At 36.5% G+C, this 22,574-nt stretch overlaps 2 protein-coding genes across 2 annotated transcripts in view; both read left to right on the forward strand.

Moving 5' to 3' along the window:
• Positions 1-10,768, forward strand: part of LOC107705626 (splicing factor, arginine/serine-rich 15-like) — a 27,667-nt gene extending 16,899 nt beyond the window's left edge. The window contains exons 16-18 of the mRNA XM_016509017.1: positions 8,238-8,379; positions 9,061-9,123; positions 9,563-10,768. Of these exons, the coding sequence (XP_016364503.1) occupies positions 8,238-8,379; positions 9,061-9,123; positions 9,563-10,041 (684 nt within the window). The 3' untranslated portion in view covers positions 10,042-10,768. The remainder of the gene's footprint in view (positions 1-8,237; positions 8,380-9,060; positions 9,124-9,562) is intronic.
• A 1,449-nt stretch (positions 10,769-12,217) lies between these two features.
• Positions 12,218-22,574, forward strand: part of LOC107705640 (T-lymphoma invasion and metastasis-inducing protein 1-like) — an 81,614-nt gene continuing 71,257 nt past the window's right edge. The window contains exon 1 of the mRNA XM_016509032.1: positions 12,218-12,258. The gene's annotated coding sequence lies outside the window, so the exon portion shown is untranslated. The remainder of the gene's footprint in view (positions 12,259-22,574) is intronic.

Here is a 22,574-nt window from a genome sequence, read left to right on the forward strand (position 1 = left end):
TCGAATGAAAAAATCGGAAATGATCACTTTGGTACATTGAGAAGGCATAAATATAAAATCTTAATAATAATAAAAAAATAAATAAAAACAGGGCAGCGGGCCAAATCAGCCGCCAGGCAACTGGGTATTCTCCCTGTGCTCCCGATAGCCAGTCCGGGCCTGGCCGGAGGGCTAGAGTGAGCGGAGGCGGGTGGGCTTGCGGCAACCACACGTGACGACCCCGGGCTGGACTCTGCTTCGTCCACGGTGAAAGCCGATCCGGCGATCCACAGCGTGAAGTTGATGTATTTTAGTCTTTGCAACTTTACAGATCTTCTTTATGCACCAAGAGCTTGTAACACTCCAAAGAGAGAGGAAACATTGAAATCGCATCATATGACCCCTTTAAGAACTGTTCACTGAAAGGTTCTTTGGGGAACCAAAAATGGTTCTTCTATGCCATCGCTGCGAAAAAAAAACTTTTTTCAGAATATTATTCTAGCAGAACTGTATAATGCACACTGTCATTTAAATGGCATACTGTTATATTTTGTAGTATGTGAAACGATAAGTAATATGCTTTGATAAACCTTGCATGTTTTTTCTAAAAATACCTTGCTTTTGGCCGCCCAATCAAATTAGTATTCAAGAAAAAGATCACTGTTGGCAATGCATTCAACACTGTGTGCATCCTGCGAATATAGTCATAGTTAAATAACTTGGCTTCAATAAAGAAGTCATGAGACATTTCGATACAGAGATTCTTACCATGCAAAACTGTTTTTGTAAAATGCATCCAACTACATGTTTAATACTAAACATTTAATGACCTTAACACAATCTAATTTGACAGAAGATTCATTATGTTCTTTGTGATTTATCTGTTCTATTCTATTCCATTCCATTCTATGGCCCCAAAAAGGATTTGGACACTTCAGTCACACTTAGTTTCTGAATTTCATTGCATTAGATGTCAAATTTCAAACCTAATGTCATATGTACACACATTATGATAGAGCTTTTCTTACTTTTCTGAGCCACTTCTTCAATTATTTTTAACCAACTGGTTTCAAAGTCTTTTTTTTTGTTTTTGTTTGTTGATCTGTGAAGCTAGCTCCCCCTGCATTTACCCAGGTGTCCTTGCAGGATAACCACTGTGCAAGACTTTTTGCCTTTTTTTTTACATTATTTGTCTTGCTTCATACACAGAGAAAAAAAAATTGAGGTAGCATTTACCTTGAAACAATTTTCACTCTCAGAAATGATTTTTTTTTTTTAAAACACCACGGTATCACAGACAGGCTTAAGCCTAGTCCCAGATTAAAATGCATGTCTGTGAAACCAGGTCTTGATATTTTGATGGAAATACATTTGTACATACAATTGTAGTTACAAGTGTCCATTTGCTTTTGTGGCCACTTTATCTCCCACGACTGAAATGTTGTTTTTCACAGAAATTATATGTTGAAAAACTGGTGGACTTGATGCATCTTTGTAATTATGACTAAAAATGATTTTACTACTATTTTAATTGATTGTTAGGCTTATAAAATGTTTATAAAGTGGCAAAAACAGCAATATGACAGAAGGACACCCCAACTGAATAGTTCATGGAAATAAAGTGCCTTAGTTCTTTAGTCTAACTGTGTTTATGATTGCATAGCACCATAACTTTATTATAAATGTATTAGTATTGAATATTAATATTGGCTATATTAATATTGAATGAGTTTATGGGTATTTCACAGCAGCTTCAAACATCATTTAGTATTTATAATCTGAAGTAGTTCATCTATGGCATTTCTTTTGTATGAAGTGCACTTTTATCTTAAGTCCATTGTTAAATATTTGATATCTCGTCATGTGAAGGGCTGTTTTCTTGTAGTGTGACGTTACTGTCAGTGAGATCCGTCTCCGTGTTGAGGACCGAGCTCAGGGTCAGCATACGGACCCATAATGAAATATTTGGTTTGCCCAGGACCACCACTGATATTAAAATAAACATTACAGAGGAGTAACTTAAGTGACTGAGGATCTACCACTTTCACAACAATCTCAGGCAGAAACACGTGGCTTGCTGCTAGGAGATGCATGAAAAATGAAAGCAATGTTTTAAAATCGGCTTAAAATATCAAACGTTTGTCCTCCGACGACTGAATGGAATCAGAGCCTGTGCCCATCATACACTACGTGGTTTTCTTTTTTTGCTTGCTTAGTATTTTGATACCTAATACAATGCCATTTAGACAAATGAGTTGTGATTTAAGTGTCTAAATATTTTTTGGTTACAATGTATAACTTAAATATTTTTGGTAACACTTCACAATTAGGCTCTATTCATTAGTTATTGCATTAGGTATTATAATAAAACATTGAACAATACTTAAACATCATGTATTAATCAGAATGTTCATTTCTACACATACTATTTATCTTTAACCATTTTCAAGTTAAATTAAGTTAACTTTAGCTCTTGTATTATAAGTGAACAATATTATTTTTTTGTAACTGAACAAACCCAAATTAATACATGTTCCTGAGGCCTATCTCATGTTTGCAAACGTAAGTGTTAGAAAATAAGTGTTACCTTATTTTTAAATGACATTTTAAATATGCACCTGTAAACAGTCATTTATAGTAGAATTTTATGTAATTAGTGTATAGTGTTTAATGGGGTCCTATTATGCTTTTTCCACTTTTTTAATTTTAGTCAGTGTGTAGTGTGTATGTTTGGGCATAAAAAAGATCTAGAAAGTTACAAATCTCAAAGTCCACTCCAAAGGGAGATATTTCGTTTTAAAAAAATCCCTTTTCAAGAACTACAACGAACGGCTCGTTCCGTGCCCAAATGTCTTTGTTTGGCCTTCCTAAAGCGGACGACGTAAGGAAACAGTGGTTGGAATTTATTTTTAACTCTGTTCCTGAGCATTAAGCGGTTGTTGACATCATATCTAAAATATGATTTAGCCAAATAAACAAAACAATTATAACGTTACCACTCTAATATGTCTTGCAATATCCGTGCGTGCAAAGGTTCTGCGCGATCCTCTTGTTCAATATTTTTCTGGGTCATTTTGTTTTTCGGAAGGCAGGCCTTCATCAAACCCGGAACTAATCGAGCCGTTTGTGCCAGACTGGGGAGAAAGGTATTTTAATAATGTAAATTATGTGAAAAATAATGGGTTTTTCGAACCACCAAGCATGAGAGCATGTTCTAGTACAGCCCCAAAACTAAATCAAGACTTTGTAAAAGAGCATAATAGGACCCCTTTAAAGTAATCTGTATATGAAATTATTCTAAAACAGTATATAAATAACCGAGCATAACGATTGAAATCTCCAAAAGGACAGTCTAATGCTAAGTACTGTTAGTTAGAAACTATTGCATTAATCTCTTCTTCACGGAGTCTATTAAAGGTGGGAGTCTTGAAACTACTTGTATTTGTATGGTTTTCTAACCAGAACAAGCAGCCACAACATGCAAAACGTGCCACTAGATGTCATCGTCCTGCCGTCATGCTGCATGCACATTATAGTGTTTGTGAGGATTGTGCCTTTAGGGTCAGTGGCAGGGCAGGACTTAGGGGGCCGGGGGCCCCTGGCCTTGAGGTTATGTTTGGGTCCTATATCTATATACTACAAATGTCCTCAACTATGAAATCATGATGCAGTAACACAAAATACACAAAAATTTAAATATGCTTTGAGGTTCATATATAGTACAATTAATATGCAACATGTCTAGCCCAGTTAAAGTTTAGATGTAATATTAAATATTCATTATAATTCGAAAAACAGGATGTGTTCTCTCAGTTGAGAGATCAAAACCCTGAAATAACACTGAGCAAAAAAAAGCCAAAATATGTATTAGTATTATAAAAATGTATTGTCATATCTGTGTTCTCTTATGTCAGAGTCAAATTTAATCAATAAATTCAATCAGAATAAAAAGACATGTTGGCTATTAACAATCAAATGAAAACACTATCAACAAAATCCATTAGATTCTGCAAAAATTATGTTGTTTATAACATTTTAATGTAGAAATATTAAATGATTGCAAAAATGAAATAAGCTACTTATTTAAAATATGAAACTACAACCGCCAGTAGGTGGCAGCAAGTGTCTTAATGAGTGAGTTGAATCCTTAAATCAACCGAATCGTTTAAAATGCTAATTCATTTAACTTCGCAAACGACTGTACTTATAGCCTGATTGAATCATTTACTGGTCCGTGAAACGCTGAGGAACAAAACACCGTGTTGCTTGGAGACGCAGCGGTTCTGCTGTTTGGTCTATTTTCTTTTCGGAATTTTGTGTCTGAAGTTACTCTGAAACTTGTTGTTTAGCCTATTTTACATTTGTGATCATGCAGATATTCTGAAAAACAATTGTTTGTGTGATAGGCTAACTCTATCATAGGCTCTAAAAACTCATTAAATGGCAAATGTTTAAAAAATTTTTTTTTTTTTACATCCTTTTGATGACATTTCTGCCCCACTATGTGTGATGGCAGTGAGACGGGAGAGAGAGCGCTCAAAACTCTTCAAATCGCATAATTTAGTGGAACATTAATATAGAATCATCCTCTGTAAAGAAATGAGGTGTGAACATATGAGAATGTATCATTATCTTTATCAATGTGCTGAGCTAAATGATTAATGGAGCTGTTTAAAGTAGCCATGTGATCACAAATTAATTGGCGCAGACGCAATTCAATACATGTGTCCTTGTTCTATGTGAAATAATCATAAATATCAGTTTATGCTGTTTGGGTTGAATTTGGGTTGTTATTAACCCAAGGGCTGGGTAAATATAGGACGGAACCCATCTTGTGTTAAAGTGGAAATGCGGCTGATCATTTCTGACTGGCATATAATTGAACAAATCAAACAAACATAAACGGGTACACTCTAAAAATCACAGGGTTAAAAACAACCCAATTTGGGTTGTTATTAACCCAAGGGCTGGGTAAATATAGGACGGAACCCATCTTGTGTTAAATTTACCCAGCATAATGGGTGTATTCATTTTTACTATATTACTAGCTTATTTTTTTACTTCATACATTAAATAATTTTTACAGATTAACTTAAATCCTCTAAACTTTTCTAATGCTCCGAGGACATTTATCTTTATGAATAAAATCGTTTATTTTATGCAAAGCATCAGGCTTTTCCATCACGCGAAAAGACCGCGACACTCGTTAAAGGTGATCACACCGCGCGCCTGTATGTTGCTCTGCCTAAAATTGAACGATATACAGCACAGTAACGATTTTATAGATAAAATAAAATGTACACAAACCTGTATTTTACCGAAGAATGCATCAATTCGATGCTGCTTAGAACTGCTCTCTCGTGAAGAGAAGACGCAAAATCCCCGCGATAAATAACTCTACGATAAATAGTACGTCTGACCCAGGATCTGAGTAATACAAAAACTACCCAAACACTGGGTTGTTACATTTGACCCAGGAGCTGGGTAACACAAATACTACCCCGAACACTGAAAAAAGAACCCCAAAAAACGACCCAAAAGGCTCAAACCAGCATTTGGGTTAAAAAAATAACCCAGGGTTTTTTAGAGTGTAAAGGCAGGGCCCCCTACAAGACAGGGCCCATGGGCTGCAGCCCAGTCAAGCCCAATGGTAAGTCCAGCCATGGTCAGTGGATATCTGGGATTCAGTCCATTCACTGAAACTTTGAAACAATAAAGAATTATAAAAAGAATTGCTGAAAAGCGAATATATATATATATATATATATATATATATAACTATTACTAGAGCAAAACTTAAAAAGTTCCCTCTAAATTCTCTCCGTGGCAATCTTAGCCTCAAGGCAGTCAAAAAGTTTTTAATAACATAATATATTTTACAGGCAAGAAACTTTAAGGATTTAGAGAGGATCTGTGAAGAAGAGTGGATCAAAATCCCTCCTGAGATGTGTGCAAACCTGGCGACCAACTACCAGAAACGTCTTACCTCTGTGCTTGCCAACAAGGGTTTCTGCACCACGTGCCTAAGTCATGTTTTGCTTGGGGATCAAATACTTATTTCACTCACTGAAATGCAAATCAATTTCTAACCTTTATTTAATGTGTTTTTTCTAGATTTTTTTGTTGATATTCTGTCTATACGTTAAAATAAACCTAACATAAAAGTGACAGACCGTTCTTTGTAAGTGGGCAAACTTTCAAAATCAGCAGGGGATCAAATAAATATTTTCCCCACTGTAACTCTGGACAGACAGAAATTATTACATTAATGCACACATTAAACAATGATTACATTAATGCACACTGTGCTGTTATCTATTACTGTGGTAATATTTTAGATAAAAAAAATATCTAAAGATAAAAAAAAAAAAAATGACCTGGCCAGGTGCCTTGAATACGGCGCAGACCAACTTTTCACTGTTTAGAGGCTTGAATACACTACACAAATTTTCAAATCTGAACAGATTTTACAACACTAGGCATCACACCCTTGCTGGCTTTGAAAATGGTTACAAATTAAAACTGGTAATCATACACTAAATGCTTGAGGATCACATTCTATCAGATTTTCAAGTTGTTACGAACACAACAAACACAGAAACACGCTCTAGGAGACACATGGCAAATGAAGACAGTAAGTGTTCTCAAAACATGTTTGATATCCTCCCACTGGATCGATTTGCAGTCTGAAGCTAAAAAAAAAAAATATCCGAGTCCGTGTTCATTATACACTGTGATTTTTCAGTGAAACGAGTCTTCTCAAATCTGCAGACTTTGTCAACAATATTGTCAATTCGTCCAGACTGTAAATCAGGGCAACATTTGTGTAAAGTATTCAGTGGGTAGCCTAGGAAAAGTTGCAAAGTGGACCAGACTTTATGCTGGTAGTCAAAGACTGGCTATGTGAAACTGAGTTTGTGCTAATGCTTCATTAAAAGAATAGTTCACCCAAAAGTAAACACTTGCTGAAAATGTACTCACTCTCAGGCCATCCAAGATATAGATGAGTTTGTTTCTTCATCAGATTTGGAGAAATGTAGCATTGCATCACTTGTTCACCAGTGGATGGTCTGCAGTGAATGGGTGCCGTCAGAACGAGAGTCCAAACAGCTGATAAAAACATCACAAGTAATCCACACCACTCCAGTCCATCAATCTAGTGAAGTGAAAAGCTGCGTTTATAAGAAACAACTTAAAACGTTAAAATAAGTTTCAACTTTAAACGTCCCTTCTGCCCAAAATACGAGTCCATAATAATGCTTCCTCCAGTGAAAAAGCATCCACCCACATAATTGTTTAGAGCTGTTTTGGACCGTTTTCAATAGAAAACGGTGCTTGGTCTGTGCAGATTTCTCTCCTGATTCAACTTTTTCATTGGAGAAAGCAATATTATGGATAGAGGATGATTTGAAGTTAAAAAGTCTTAATGATAAATTTGTCTCATACAAACAGGTAGCTTTTCACTTCATAAGACGTTAATTGATGGACTGGAGTCATGTTGCTGGTCAAAGATGATGGCGATTTGCTGTCTTCTACATTTGTATATTTAATGTCATCCACAATTTTTTCACCATCATGGAGATGTTACCACAGATTCACACTCTCTCATGAACAACCTGGCTCTCTCTTGTAAAGTACTATCATGCACTGAGATCACTTTGGTGAAAATAAGTTTGCCAAACACATGCCTGCACCTTGGCATGAGGATGTTCTCCACAGGATTTTACACCAACTTCCAAAGTCTCTTCAAGTTGGTGCTGACATTTCAGAGTGCATATTATGCAAGGTTCAGGCAATGGATTTTGCTTTATCATACAATATTAAACGGTAGTTATTTTTTTATTCACTCTGGGTATAAAAACATGATGGAAGAAGAAACATCTTCAGTGTTTTGAGGTCTGAATGTTGTACAGTACCTGTACATGTAAGATCTTTAGTTTTGAATCTATGGCTTCAGATGGCAGCAAATCAATTTTATATGTTTTTCACATGAAAAATCGAAATAGTATTACCTTGCACATGTGACATTATTCTTTACAACTTCTTCCAGGATTGATCCTCACTTTTGATTTCAAAACTTTCAGGTGTAGTTTAAAAGGTTGTATCTAAAGTGTTTATTTGTGTTTTGTGTGCAATAAAGAATACAGCAGAACACTCTTTACCTCCTCATGTCCTTATAAACATATCTTTGATTTCTCAAGTCTCATTGCTGTTAGAAATGTCCTTTCACACAGCTGTTCCTCTTCTCGACATTATAGAGCCCTTCAGTTCAACCTGTTGCTACACTGAATGTCCCAGGACCCCCTCCTAACATGAGTTTACCACCTCCAGCCATGATCACAGGAGCCTCCCCTCCGTCATTCCCTCCTCCTGGATTTAACCCCCCACAGATGCCTGCAGGTACTTCCTTTTCTGAAAGAAATTAATACTGTTATTCAGGAAGGATGCATTAAATTGGTCAACAGTGGCAGTAAAGACATCATGTTACAAATCATTCTATTTCAAATAAATGGTGTTCTTTTGAACTTTCTATTAATCAGAATCCTTAAAAAAATGTATCTTGGTTTCCTTATTCAGCAAGGATGCATTAAATTGTTCAACAGTGGCAGTACAAATATTTATAATGTTGCAAAAGATTTCTACTTCAAATAAATGCTGTTCCTTTGAACTTTCTATTCATCGAAGGATCCTGGGGAAAGAATGGATCACGGTTTCCACAAAAATATGAAGCCGCACAGAAACTGTTTTCCACATTGATAATAATAAGACATATTTCTTGAGCAGCAAATCAGCATATTAGAATGATTTCTGAAGGATCATGAGACACTGAAGACTGGAGTAATGATGCTGAAAATTCAGCTTTGCATCACAGAAATAAAATACATTTTACTGTATATTCACATAGAAAACACTTATTTTAAATTGTAATAATATTTCATAATTTGACTGTATTTTTGATGATCTTTAAAAAAATCTTACCGACCCCAAACCTTTTGTCAGTGTCTAGATGAATAGATAGACCAGAATGAAATAATAACACTAAGTCACCTTAACATGAATTATTACCTTGTTTTTAAACAGGATTCCCTCCTGCCGCCCCGGTGGCCTCTATGAACCCCGCAGGTCCTCCTCCATCCGTCACAGGTATCAGTCAGCTGTAACTCGATGTACAATTCAATTCAACATGAAATCAAAATTGGCTAAAAAACTTGATACATGTTCCTGGTCCAATTTTTAAACGATTCATGATTCAAATTGTCTTGTAAATGATTTACCAGTGCACGTAACTCCAAAGAAACCATAATGGTTTGTAAAATCTCTGAATTATTTAGCTTTATGGGTTGTTAAAACTAAAATTTTCAGTGATTTCAAACTCTATTCTGATATGAAACAGTCACTTTCCGCCATCAAGTCAGTTCCAGATGCATAAAATCAAGTGATGGTGATGAATATCCTGATTCACTTGGAAACTTGACTTGGTTTATATATAAATGCAAATGATGTTGGAGAAATCAAAGGCTGTCTGTTTGTAGCTAAACATGTTTACTAAAGCTAGTGATGGTTTTGTCTTTTGTAATAACAGAAACCCCAACCGAAGAACCTTCAAATGAATCCCTCGAGGCTCCCAAGATTCACATGGACCCGACAGGAGCTCAAGCACTCAGTCCGCCTATTCTCAGGGGGTTTCTGGGGCCCAGACCGGGACCCCTACCGCCACACCCCCCTGTGGGGCTCCGCCCACCCTTCATGCCCCCTTTCGCTAATAACGGGCCCCGTCCCATCCTGCCCCCTCCCAATATGGCCCCTCAAATGATGCCCCCTAGGGGCCCCAACCCCATGTGCGGAGAACCCCCTGCAGGGCGATTCCGCATGCGCATGATGGGTCCTCCAAGACACGATTTCCCCCGTCACAGGCTCCCAATGGGTCCTAGAGGAGAGGAACCGCACTGGCGGGATCAAGGACCCGAAAGGGGCCCGGACAGATTTGGAAACGAGCCACCGTTTCATCGGGGTGGATGGGGAAGGGGGGGCCCTCGTGGACGAAGTCGCTTTGGGAACTGAGTTGCGTGGGGGTTTTTTAGGCACCACTGGCTTCAGCTGTGACTGGACTGCGGAAAACGTGACTCTGCGTCCCTGTGAAACGGGAATACGGAGAACATATTCCATGTATTATATACAGAGTCCACATGAAATGAACAGACACTGTTTCTAAAGTTCACATCTCTGAGTATGAGTGATAGTGCTCATCTTTCTACATGTCGTCATGTTCGCTTAAATAGGCGAGACAGAACCAGGGATCATATATTATGAAATTCCCATCTCGCTCCATGCGAAATCTTGCGAGGTCTGTCATTTTCGGACGTTACACTCACTACCATAGACTGATATTAGAGGTCTAGTGTAACTTGTTAAATGTAAATAGTACAGTTTGCACATTTCTCAATTGTTCTATGAAGAACCATCTGTGGAAAATGTTCAGCCCATCTTCCGTTGTGTATATTTGGAGGCAGTATTTACTTTAAAGCTTCTTTAGGCTTTCAGTGAGGAGGAAGAACAAAACTTTAGTCAGCAGTGGAGCATCATCTTTGGCCGGTTCATTTTACGAAGCTATTTTTTACCAATCAATCTTGTTTTCTTTTTCTGTCTTAATGGTTTATATTAACATGCTAAAACGAACACGAGTAAATGTTGTGGCTACTTAAACTGACTTGTTAGTTTTCTTTTGCAAGGAGTTGAAGTGTAGAGGATGCAGTTTTGCAGTTGTCTCAGTAGAGGGCGCCATTTGTCAAGACTCAGACCCCGAATACTGTCAGTCTGGTAAAATGTAAAAAAAAAAAATTTCTCAACCAGGGTTAAAATAGTTAACTAAAACTAAAACCATAAAAAATCATTACTTGAAATAAAATAAATGTTAACTAAAATAAAATATTAAAAACGTTTTTTTTTTTTATTTCGTCTAGTTGCCAAGTCAACATTTCTCATTTTAATTTAGTTTTACTTGAATAACAAAAACGAAAACTGAAATAAAACTTTAAAACTATACAAATATAAAAAAAATAAAAACAACAAAAATACTAAAACTCGAACTAAATTAAAATGATACTTATTTTGCTTAATTATAATTATGCTAAAACAACACTGTTCTCAACACACGTGTCAGTAAAATTAAATATTGACTACATTTCAGTTATTAATTTGCATGTTAATTCATATCAAAGACAGGTTACTACAAAACTAAAAACGTAGTACAGCTATATAAAGTTGAATCATTCTAGAAGATTCCAGCTCAATCCATGAGTAAACAATTCGTGGCATATATTTAATATTAATCAATTCTGTAGTTATGTAGTGTGTTATGAATAGATATTTCGCTGTAGTTCTATTTATGCTTTTATAGACAGGATTTTTGGCTTTAAACAAACAAAGAAACAAAGAAAACTATCAATTTAAGATTATATGTTGTAATAATATAATTACTAATGTATTACTATTTAATAGTTATTATATATAAATATTATATAAATAATATATTAATATAAGTATTAAATTATTATATAAATACACAAACCACTAGTTATAGTATTACTATTAATATATTACTATAAATAGTGGTTTGTGTATTTATATAATAATTTACATTTACATTTAGTCATTTAGCAGACACTTTTATCCAAAGCGACTTACAAATGAGGACAATAAAAGCAGTCAAAACTAACAAAAGCTGCCAAGAGAGCATTGCAATAGTCCAGCCTGGATAGAACAAGAGCTTGAACAAGGAGTTGTGTTGCGTGTTCTGAAAGAAAGGGCCTGATCTTCTAACTGATCTTCTGATTTATTATTAAATACAGTTTTATTACTATTTCGTTATTTTGTAATGATTATGTGTATGTAGTGTAATAATAATCAAAATATTAAAATCATAATTAAATAATAATAAAAAAATCAATTTATTAACATTATTATTCTAGTAATCATTTAAAACATCAATAATGTAATTCTAGTGATAATTAAAAAATAAAAGTAAACATAGAATATTAATAATGTCTTGTATTTTATATAATAATTTATTATTTACTAATTTCTAAATAATAATTTTTACTCGATGGGCAGCATGGTTCCAACAAATGTGCGCGCGCGTGTTACGCGGGTACAGCGCGCGCACTCCTCACTGGAAGCGTGTGCGCGCGCAGAGCGCCGCGTCTGGCAGGAGAGACGCGTTGGATGCCATGATGTCGCACAGTCACCCCACACGCAGGACACCGTGCGGAATTATGACAGGTATGTACACACAATAATACACACTTACAAATGAATGGCATTATTTTGTGCGGAATTGCGATGAGGCGACAGAAATGCTGAAGCGCGTGACTGCGGCATCACTAGAGACCGCGCGTGCTGGGCGCGAAATGTTAATTGACTCGCTTTAATTGTGTTTGTTTATCTGGACTGCGTGTATTTCCATAACAACGTCGGCTGCGTTTAGGTTAGTGATTCTTGATTCTCAGCTAACCGTTTTTGGTTCCCGCCCTGATCAGAAATTTCTAACGGAAATTCTGTCAGAACTAGAAAGCGATCCCAATGAGAATTTACAACATACTACGGTAAGTATGTCTTTTAGGTCATAGTTTCCCAGATTTCCCGCGTGAAACATAACAAATTAAGCATCTGAAAACTTTAACTTTATCCAGTATAGCGTCTTATTTGATTATTTACGGATTCATATTTTTTCCATAATGGTTCCAGATTATGATAGAAATTCCAGAAATTTACTGTTCATATTGCTTTAGGAATTTTTCACTAGGGCAGTATGGTTTTAAATCAAATAAACCGTAATGTAAGCTTTACTGAACTCTGTTTAAGTTCTTAGGTTGTCAAACAAAAACCTTCCTTAAAGGGGTCATATGATGCTGCTAAAAAGAACATTATTTTGTGTATTTGGTGTAATGAAATGTGTTTATGCGGTTTAAAGTAAAAAAAACACATTATTTTCCACATACTGTACATTATTGTTTCTCCTCTATGCCCCGCCTTTCTGAAACGCGTGCATCATATGACCCCTTTAACATTCAGACAACATTAGTTTTTGGTTCTGAAAAATGACCTTCACAGAACGTTCTTTAGAGAAGGTAATTACTCAAAAACCTTCCCTTAATGTTCCGGGAACGTTAGTTTTTGGTTATTAAAAACATAAAAGATTGTTTCTAGAACATTAGGAGTTGGTTCCCAAAAATAACGCGAACCATATGCTAACATTAAAGGATTATTTCACTTCCAGAATAAAAATTTCCTGATAATTTACTCACCCCCCAAGTCATCCAAGATGTTCATGTCTTTCTTTCTCTAGTCGAAAAGAAATTAAGGTGTTTGAAGAAAAAATTCCAGGATTTTTCTCCATATAATGGACTTCAATGGTGGCCAACGGAATGAAGATCCCAGCCGAGGAATAAGGGTCTTATCTAGCGAAACGATTGGTCATTTAAAAAAATTAAAAATAATATATATACTTTTCGACCACAAATGCTCGTCTTGCACTGGCTCCGCGATGCGCGTCCGCAAATTCACGCATTAAGTAATCACGTTGGAAAGGTCACGTGCGGTTAGCTCTTCGTCTGTACTTCGGTTCAGAGGGTAGGACGAAAAACCATCTCACCTTTCCAACATGACTACATAATGCGTGAAGTTGAGCTAGTGCAAGATGAGCATTTGGTTAAAAAGTATATAGGCCTAAATTTAATTAAATTTTTTTAAGAAAATGACAACGTTTCACTAATTAAGACGCTTATTCCTCGACTGGGATCGTGTAGAGCTTTTTGAAGGTGCATTGAAAGGTGCCTTCAGCCCGTTGGTCCCCATTGAAGTCCATTATATGGAGAAAAATCCTGGAATGTTTTCCTCAAAAACCTTAATTTCTTTGCGACTGAAGAAAGAATGAAAGAATTTATTTCATACTATTAATCTCAGAGTCAACAGATGCGTTCGAGATGCATCAGATGTTTGGGCGCGTGCGTGTTATGAATTAATCTGTAGGATGTTCAGTCAATGCCAACAAGGGCACGAGCTCCCCGGTGACCCTGTCCTTACAGCCCAGAGCACACTGTACTGCTGATTTTAAAACACGGATGTGACAATCCATCATTGCTCGTGTCACTGGAGGTTTTCCTCTAGAATAAATGTGGAGAGATTGGCTTCTCTTGATGTGTGTGATGGTCTGACCCCTGCTGTCTAGCATCTGGTGCATTGATGCTCAGAATATGTGCCACATGGTGACATGCATTAGATCGTTCCTGTTTAAAATGGATGTTTGGGTGCATTTTAGGGCTGTCAAAATGGCAGAAAAACTAAATTCGAATTTTGTACTTAAATATTATCAAAATTCGAATTATATTCAAATTTAAAATGCATAATTTCAGTTAGGGTGTAGAAAAGCTTTTGGCTTCTCTTCTGAGGCCACAAGAGGGCGCATCGAGCAAAATATTACTAATGCACGTTTATTCAGTAAGATAATATGACTAGGGTGACCATACGTCCTCTTTTCCCCGGACTTTTTGGACCTAAAAAATGCGTCCGGCCGGGATTTCTTAATCGCCCAAAATTTGACTTTTATTATTTATTTTATTATTATTTTGCATTAAATTTTAACCTGTGATAAAACTTTCATGGATTTTTTTCATGAATTGTTCCCTCCTGGTGGAATGAAGCTGAGTTTAATAATTTTCAAGAAACGGCTGAAAATACATCTCTTTCATCTTCATTTGACCCTCGAACTCTAGCACTCTGTATTCTAATCCTAATTCTAATTGTATCTGCTTGTTATTTTAATTAAATAAACTTAACCCTCTAACATTTGCACTCAATTCTATTTCTATTCTAACTACTTGTTTTATTTAAAAAGAAAAGAGCCTTTAACACTAGCATTCTCTATCCTTTCTACTTGTTTTCTTTTTATTTATTATAAATAATGACCCTCTAACACAAGCATTATCTATACTTTTTCTGTTCTATTGACTTGTTTTCTTTTTATTTATTCTAAAAACAAAACAAGCAACCAAACAAAAAAATACCTTGCTACGTTTACTTTGTTAGGTGAAACCCTGCCTCCTTCCCCTGCCCACGAACCCCGCCCCCCACTGTCCTCTTTTTTGGAAAACTAAAATATGGTCACCCTAAACATGACTATCTGTGAAGAAAAATGCATAATGTTCAAAATAATGTTTATAAACCATATATAATTAATTAAGTTGCTTAAACAACTATAAACAAAACAGCATCATGTATGTTAATTTTTTTTGACAGCCCTAGTGCGTTTCCATTAATTGATTAAATTAACATTATATTAGTGATACCATTTGTAATGACATTTCAGGCTTTAATAGCATGATGCTATGGTTTTGTGGGTGGCTGTCGGGGCATTGCTATTTGGTTGCTAAGATGTTATGGGTAGTTGTTAGGTGGTTGCTTGCTGTCTCAAGTCAAACGACCAACCCAAAGTCTTTAATATTCAGATTTGACTAGAATCCTTCCTTTATTGGAAGTAAGTGCTTCGATGGAGTTGGCATTCCATGCAAGCTCCTTTCACCGCAAATCTGATTGGTGAGATTTTCTGTACAGCATCATATAGCTTTCCACCAGAAATTCAACTTTTAAACTGATGTTTTAAAAATAACTTGAAATAATGTGAACGGATGGCTTCAACAAAAGCATACCATCATTTAACAACCTTGAAACTCACAGTAGGTCTGTATTTAAAGCTTTATAAGTTATCATTGAAAATCAATTTCCTATGGAAAAAATTGATTTTTATTTCCGGAACCCGACTGTTGCACTTTATTGTGTCAGTTCCAAAATCAAAACGACCAATATGTTCACCAGGCATTTCCCCAAAGCTTTGTAAGCTTAGATCATAGAGACTATTGGTGCCAATGGTTTCTACGATCTACAAAGATAGTATAATGCTCCATTAAAATGGATACAAAGTCCCAAGCAGGACATGGAAACCCCAGAGCATTTGAGTGGTATATGAGGTCGGTGGAGAGCAGAGGGTGTTTAGTTAAAGATCTTTCAGTTGTAGCTTGATGTGTCTCCAGGGCAGAGAGAGAAAACTTTTCTCTCTCTCTCTCTCAGGTTCAATCCTCAGTTAAACAGGCTCTGCGCTGCTCCTTTATCAGACAGCAGATATGATCTCTGATGCTCTGAGAAGATTGAAAATGAGAGATGAGAAGCGATGAAATGCATTGATATGCACCAATCAGCCATATGCTAAAATAATCAGCTGTATAATCGGTGCTCATTTAGGACTCATGCATATTTTATTTTAAATGTAAAAATGGCTATTTAAATTTTTGACCCGTTTCATAATGCAGTCTTTTACTTGTTAAAAAATTATGCCCGTCACCCTTGTTATTCCAGCTGTCGTGGATCTTCTTTATAATAATGTTTGTGTGGGCCTATTGTGTGATTTGTGTATTAATAACAGGGGTGTTTGTACAGATCTTGACGTTTGTTTTGTGCTGTGATGAAACATGCCAAGTGTAAGGGCTCCAAATATGCATATTTTAAATCTTCCCGACGTGAATTATTCATATCATACCCACGTCCACAGAATCGTTCATTCACTCCAGAAAAGGCCCAGAATAAATTGAGCACTGTTTTTGCTGAGACAGATGGGTTTGTGTTTGTTTATAATAAGGGCAGCGGGATTCTTCATTGACTTCATGTCAGCAAAAAAACTATTCTGAGAGTGTAAACGCGAATTATTTTGAGTTTAATCATACTTTTGTCTTTGAACTATTTACATGCTGAATTAAGAGTATTGTTGATTCTTTTTAGATGTTTTGGTTATGATTGGTTAAATACAATTAAGTCTTGAATTTTTAATCTCTATATGGGTACTAAATTGTCTTAGATTGTGATTGTTGCTAAGATTGGAATGATTATTATTATTGCTTAAAGTTATTGATTGGTGTGCTATTACTTAAATGGCTTGCAGATTTTTCTTCTGGCAGAGAATAAAACAGCAGAAGAATCCAGTAGATTAGCATTTTGCATAGTTCACCCCAAAATGAAAATGTGCTGAAAACCCTCAGGCCATCCAAGATGTAAATGAGTTTATTTCTTAATGGAAACAGATTTGGATCCTCTGCAATGAATGGGTGCCGTCAAAATGAGAGTCCAAACAGCTGATAAAAACATCACAATAATCCACAAGTAATCCACACCACTCCACTATCTTCATCAGCCATTGTTACCAGTGACTCATTTGTGCTGTAGTGCAGTTGTTTTTGGTCAGGAAATGAAGCGATAATTTCTGAGGTTAAACACTGGCTTGAGTCCAGACTTAAATTAATTTGATATACTTGCAGCTTTGCATGGAGGGAGTCCAGACAACATGCCCACTTGAGTGAGATAAACAAACTGCTTAAGATTGTTTCTTGTTGCTTTAAAGGCAGGGTATGTGATTTTTCAAAAACACTTTAGAAAACTGATTCGGGCCGAATAGCAAAACAAACTTGTAGCCAATCAGCAATAAGGGGTGTGTCTACTCGTGATGTGGAGGAGAGAGCTTTCAGTGCATGGGATGGACATTAGCCGAGCCGAGCGACAGAAAGATAGAGATGGCAGATAAAAAAACAAAAGAGGAAAACGTCTGCGGAACGACAAGGCAAGAAGTAGGACCCGTGTAAAATATTGGATCAGCTTTCCAGTGCTGGAGAGAACTCAAGGAGCGGAGGCCTGCGATCGGACGCCGAGGTTGCTTTGTTTCTTCTCAATAGGTGAGTAACACCGTGTCTACAACAGCTAAAGTCTGACTACACTGGACGCGATCAAACGACCGTTGAAAACCATTTGAAATTTGTGTCAGCACGTCATAAATAGAACCCGGCAGCAGTTTTCATGCCTTTAAATGGCCCTCTTTGTGCGTAACTCATCTCCGTTGCCTTAATCACGGGCTTATGGCCAGAATTGTCTTGTGAGTGTTATTTGCATTTTCTGTAGAGAACAACGGATTACTTATTCCTTCTCATACAACATGAGTTCATATTAATGTCTGTGCTTTGCAGCAACTTATTTGCTTACATAATACTGACTTGTTTGATCATGCTGGGTTATTTGAACTAAATGTACGTTGTGTAATCAGATTATTTGTGTTGGGTTTCCCATGTTTGGACATATGGCTGTGTCTCTGGTTATTTGTTTTGAATATTTTCTGTGTACGTGGTATTGGAAGATTCCCATGATTTGTTAAAGAAAAAATATCAGTGCTAGGCCTATTACTAAGACCTGTCATGCAGTGCACAAAACTCAACCCTGAAAGACTTGTTTAATTATCTCAAGGCTGTCTGTCCAAACACTTATTTACAGTCGGTGTGTCCTTGTGTTGTGTAGCAGCAAAACCACAAACAAGTGCAGAAATGTCTTATAAAATATTGTTGACCACTTAAGATCAGTGCTCAATAAGAGTTTGTATCAGTAACTGATATTTAGCGGTAGTTTGATGTGATTATGAACATTTTGAAAATTAAAATCAATTTAAAATTGTGTTTGAATATTATTTTAGGTGATGCGACAAGTAGTCACCTTTTTTAAAACTATTTTTAATCATTATTTGGCCTTTCAGTAGTTAATTTATTTAATATAATTATATTTAATATCATTATTTATAATTATATATTATATTTTTTTTAAATATTAATAGTAAAATCTTAAAATTATGTGATAATATAATTTATTAATTTGATACTGTAAATATAATTAATATGGTATATTTTTATATATTTTTTCTTAAAATAATGTAAGGCATCTATCTATCTATCTATGTAATATATTTAATGTATTTAATATTTGTATTTGTTTTATATATTATATATATATATATATATATAATTACATTCATTAGCATTAATATTATTATTATTACATTTTCATTTTTTTTGTTTCAAATATTTTTGAGTTATTAAATATTTTAAGATGTGCCATCAACTGGAAACGATGCAGTTCTGTTAATTAGCGATGCTATAATAATAACAAAATGGCCAATAATTGGTTGAAAGCACCTCCACTTCACCTTCTTCTTAGTGTTGTCATCATGAACAATATTTAGTCTGTTTTTTTCTCATTAGTGAGCTGTTATTCTGGACATTGTGAACCGTGTGGAGTTGGACTCTCACCAGTCCTCATGGCTCATTGGCTTGTCCTAGATACTTGGGGCTTAAGATGACCCACTTAGATGCTTTTACTCATTGTGTACACAGCAACACAACACGTGAAATATGTATTACAATACACCAACGCTTATATTTCACTGTGCAGGCTTTAAACTAAAGTGAATGTGAAACTTCGCCTGATTGGCTGGTTCTCTGCACAAGCACGTCTGATTGGTTCTGATCTGCTTTAAATTTGTAATTGGTTTGATTTATGTTTTAAAACATCCATCTCCTCTCACTCTAGTCCAGAAGAGGACAGATGTGAAGTTGGCTTTGCATAATTGACCATGCATCTTTATTTTTGCCAGTAATGGATGTTGGGAAGGAGAGAGCGGCTGCTGAGCCAGCGTGGCCGATAAAAGACACGCACGCCTGCACATGCAGGGTCTTGGATTCACATGGATGATCCCTAATCCTGATAAATATGAAGGATGAATTGTCTGGAGGGGTGACTCCAGCTCATGGCTCTGACTTCGGGAATGACTCAGCATCCTCTGCCTCCATTATAACACCACGACGGCTAATGAACCTGCAGAGGATTGTGGGGAAACTGAAAGTGGGTCTGTTAGCCCAGAAGTTCAGAGTAAACGTAAAAAAAAGGGCCATCCATCAATGCTGTTAATTATGCAGGAGATAAATGATCCTCGTAACTTTAGCATGATGGAGGACAGATGCTGAGGAGAAATGTCACGGTGTAGCTGTTTCGTACTTAGCATTTCCAGCCTTATCTGAGATCTGATACGCAAGTAAATATGCCAGCACGTTATTGTCAGCCTGATGTGATTGTGTTTCAGATCCCTGTTTTTGAAAGCAGACAGATGCTCCCATTGAAATGACACTCTTATTTCATTGTTGTTGATTTGAATTGGCTGTAGCTGGAATGATATATAACTAGAACTTTCTCGCACCCTGCAGGAGTCTGTTTAAGACTAATTTGGTCATTGCAAGGGAAAAGTGCCAGGATGTTGTACTGCTGAGCCTTCAGGAAATCATTTTCCCACCTTAGATCCGACGTGCCATAGATAGACATTGAGGACCGCCATAGAGGTACAATGTCAAATATGTAGAAGAGTACCAATAGTTATAATGTTAACATGAATTACTGGTAAAAAGATATTTATCTCTGTTAGAACCATGGGATCAAAAAATGTTCTGATTTCACTCACTTAAATATGACGACACAATTCAACCATTCAGTATTTTTTTAAAGAAATTAATAGCCTACTTTTATTCAACAAGGAGGCATTGGTTCGATCAAATGTGAGTAAAGACATTTATAATGTTACAAAATATTTCAAAAATATTTCAAATAAATGCTGATATTTTGAATTTTGTACTCATCAAATAGTCCTCAAAAATGTATCATGGTTTCCACAAAAATATGAAGCAGCACAACTGTTTTTTAACATTAATAATAATCAGAAATGTTTCTTGAGCAGCAAATCAGCATATCAGAATGATTTCGGAAGGATCATGTGACATTGAAGACTAGGGTTGGGTATCGTTTGGTTTTTTTTCGATACCGGTGCCAAATCGATGCTTTTAAAACTGTTCTGGTGCCTAAATGGTGCCTGAACCGATACTTATTTAAAAAAAAAAAAATAAAAAAATAAAAATTCCCCCAAAAATGATGGATTGGCCATTAGCACTATAAACACATGATGTCGGTTTCATTCATACTGGACGCCAGAGGGCGCCCTCGCACAGAAAATCCACATATCCAGTCATAGAAGTAGCGGAACTCATGACCCTCCAGGAAATCCCTTATACACAATATTAGAATGTTTAAAGGAGTGGACATGAAAATCGCGGGAGCGAAACACATGTTGCGGGAGCAGGCGGCAATGGTCAGAGATTCAGCGGGAGTGGGATTAAGAAAACAGCCGAATCCCGGAGATTTTGGGCAATTAAGAAATCCCGGCCGGATGCATTTTTGTAGGTCCAAAAAGAGGACATGTCCGGGGAAAGAGGACGTATGGTCACCCTAATTTATTGCTAATCGATGTATTCTTTTTAAAGTAGCATATGGAACATATTTTTTGCCTCATTCTGTGACAAGAAGCCTCATCAGATCACAAAAGGAAGCATTTGACTGGTGTTGTGGAGTAAAAAGGTTATAATGTTCTCTTTTGTTGGACAACAGGTTTAGAAATGTGAGTGCAAGGGAGGTTTAGCTTTAGGCATTTTAATTTAAGCATGTTTAGCTTAGTTAATGGAAGGCTACCTGCTGCCATCAGAGCCAGTGTAATTACTGCATTCACGCGCTCCTCGGATGCTCTCATTCTCCGAGTTGTGCTTTTAAGTCGTGTTACGTCCTATGAGTGTCTAGGGGTTGTTTTCCAGAACATAACAATATTAAATGGTTGAAGAGCATTTGTCTGGGCCCTGCCACAGCACCACAACAACAACAAGATCTTTTTAACAAATTTATTACGGGCTAGCAAAGTATAGCCGGGTTTCTTTTGAACAGGAAGTATAAATTAGGAGGGGAACAGAGGCTTCAGGAGGGGACAAGGCCAAAACAACAAACAAAAGTTCAGTCTAACTAGGGAGTTAAGTCCTTACTAAATCTCTCAAAGAAAAAGAAAATCAACAGCAGAATGTACGCTCACTCCCTGTCTAGCCACAAAAGAGGGGTTTATGAAAATGAAATGGCGCCCGCCTCCCTACAATTCCCAATCATAACTTGCAACGAAAACAAACAATCAGATGAATAACAGTTTTAGAAAAATAATAGAGTTTACGGCACTCGGTCACAACAGAGCAACAGGACTCTTAGCTTACGTTTAGCAGGACTAAGGAATTCACTAGAGAACAGGCAACTAGAGCAACAGCATTTTAAACCAAAGAGTTAAAATGTTAGCAACCATGCAGATTCCCAACAGATGCATCACAGTTTCAACAAACTGGACCGGGCAAGACACAGATCATGCTCTGGAGAAGGATTCTCCCCGGTTGAGAGTTGTGCTCTGCTTTTATGCTGCTTCCCTCCTGGTTGGTAAGCAAAACAAACATGTGAAAACAACATGGACACTCTCGTTACTAGTGGTCGACCGATATATCGCCAAGGCCGATATATCGGCAGATATTTGGCATTTTTCAAATATCGGCATCAGCCGATAAGTTTTTCTGTTTGGCCGATGCGTTCGAGGCGGGATTTTTATTTTGACAGCGCGACAGACTTTTATTTTGACGGCACTGAACGGCAGCGCCTGAGCACACAGTGCTCACATTCTCCCTCTTGTTCGCTGTTGTTCTGTCTAATACGGATAGAAGTTTGTCTAATAATCAGATAGAACTGTTAAACAAAGGAATTAAAATGTATACAAAAAGTATTATAACGATTGCTTTTATATTATTAGTAATAGAAAGGCAAACATTATAATACTTTCT

The sequence above is a fragment of the Sinocyclocheilus rhinocerous genome, unplaced genomic scaffold (genome assembly GCF_001515625.1).
Source record: "Sinocyclocheilus rhinocerous isolate Xijiao unplaced genomic scaffold, SAMN03320098_v1.1 scaffold1616, whole genome shotgun sequence".
Classification (NCBI taxonomy): domain Eukaryota; kingdom Metazoa; phylum Chordata; class Actinopteri; order Cypriniformes; family Cyprinidae; genus Sinocyclocheilus; species Sinocyclocheilus rhinocerous.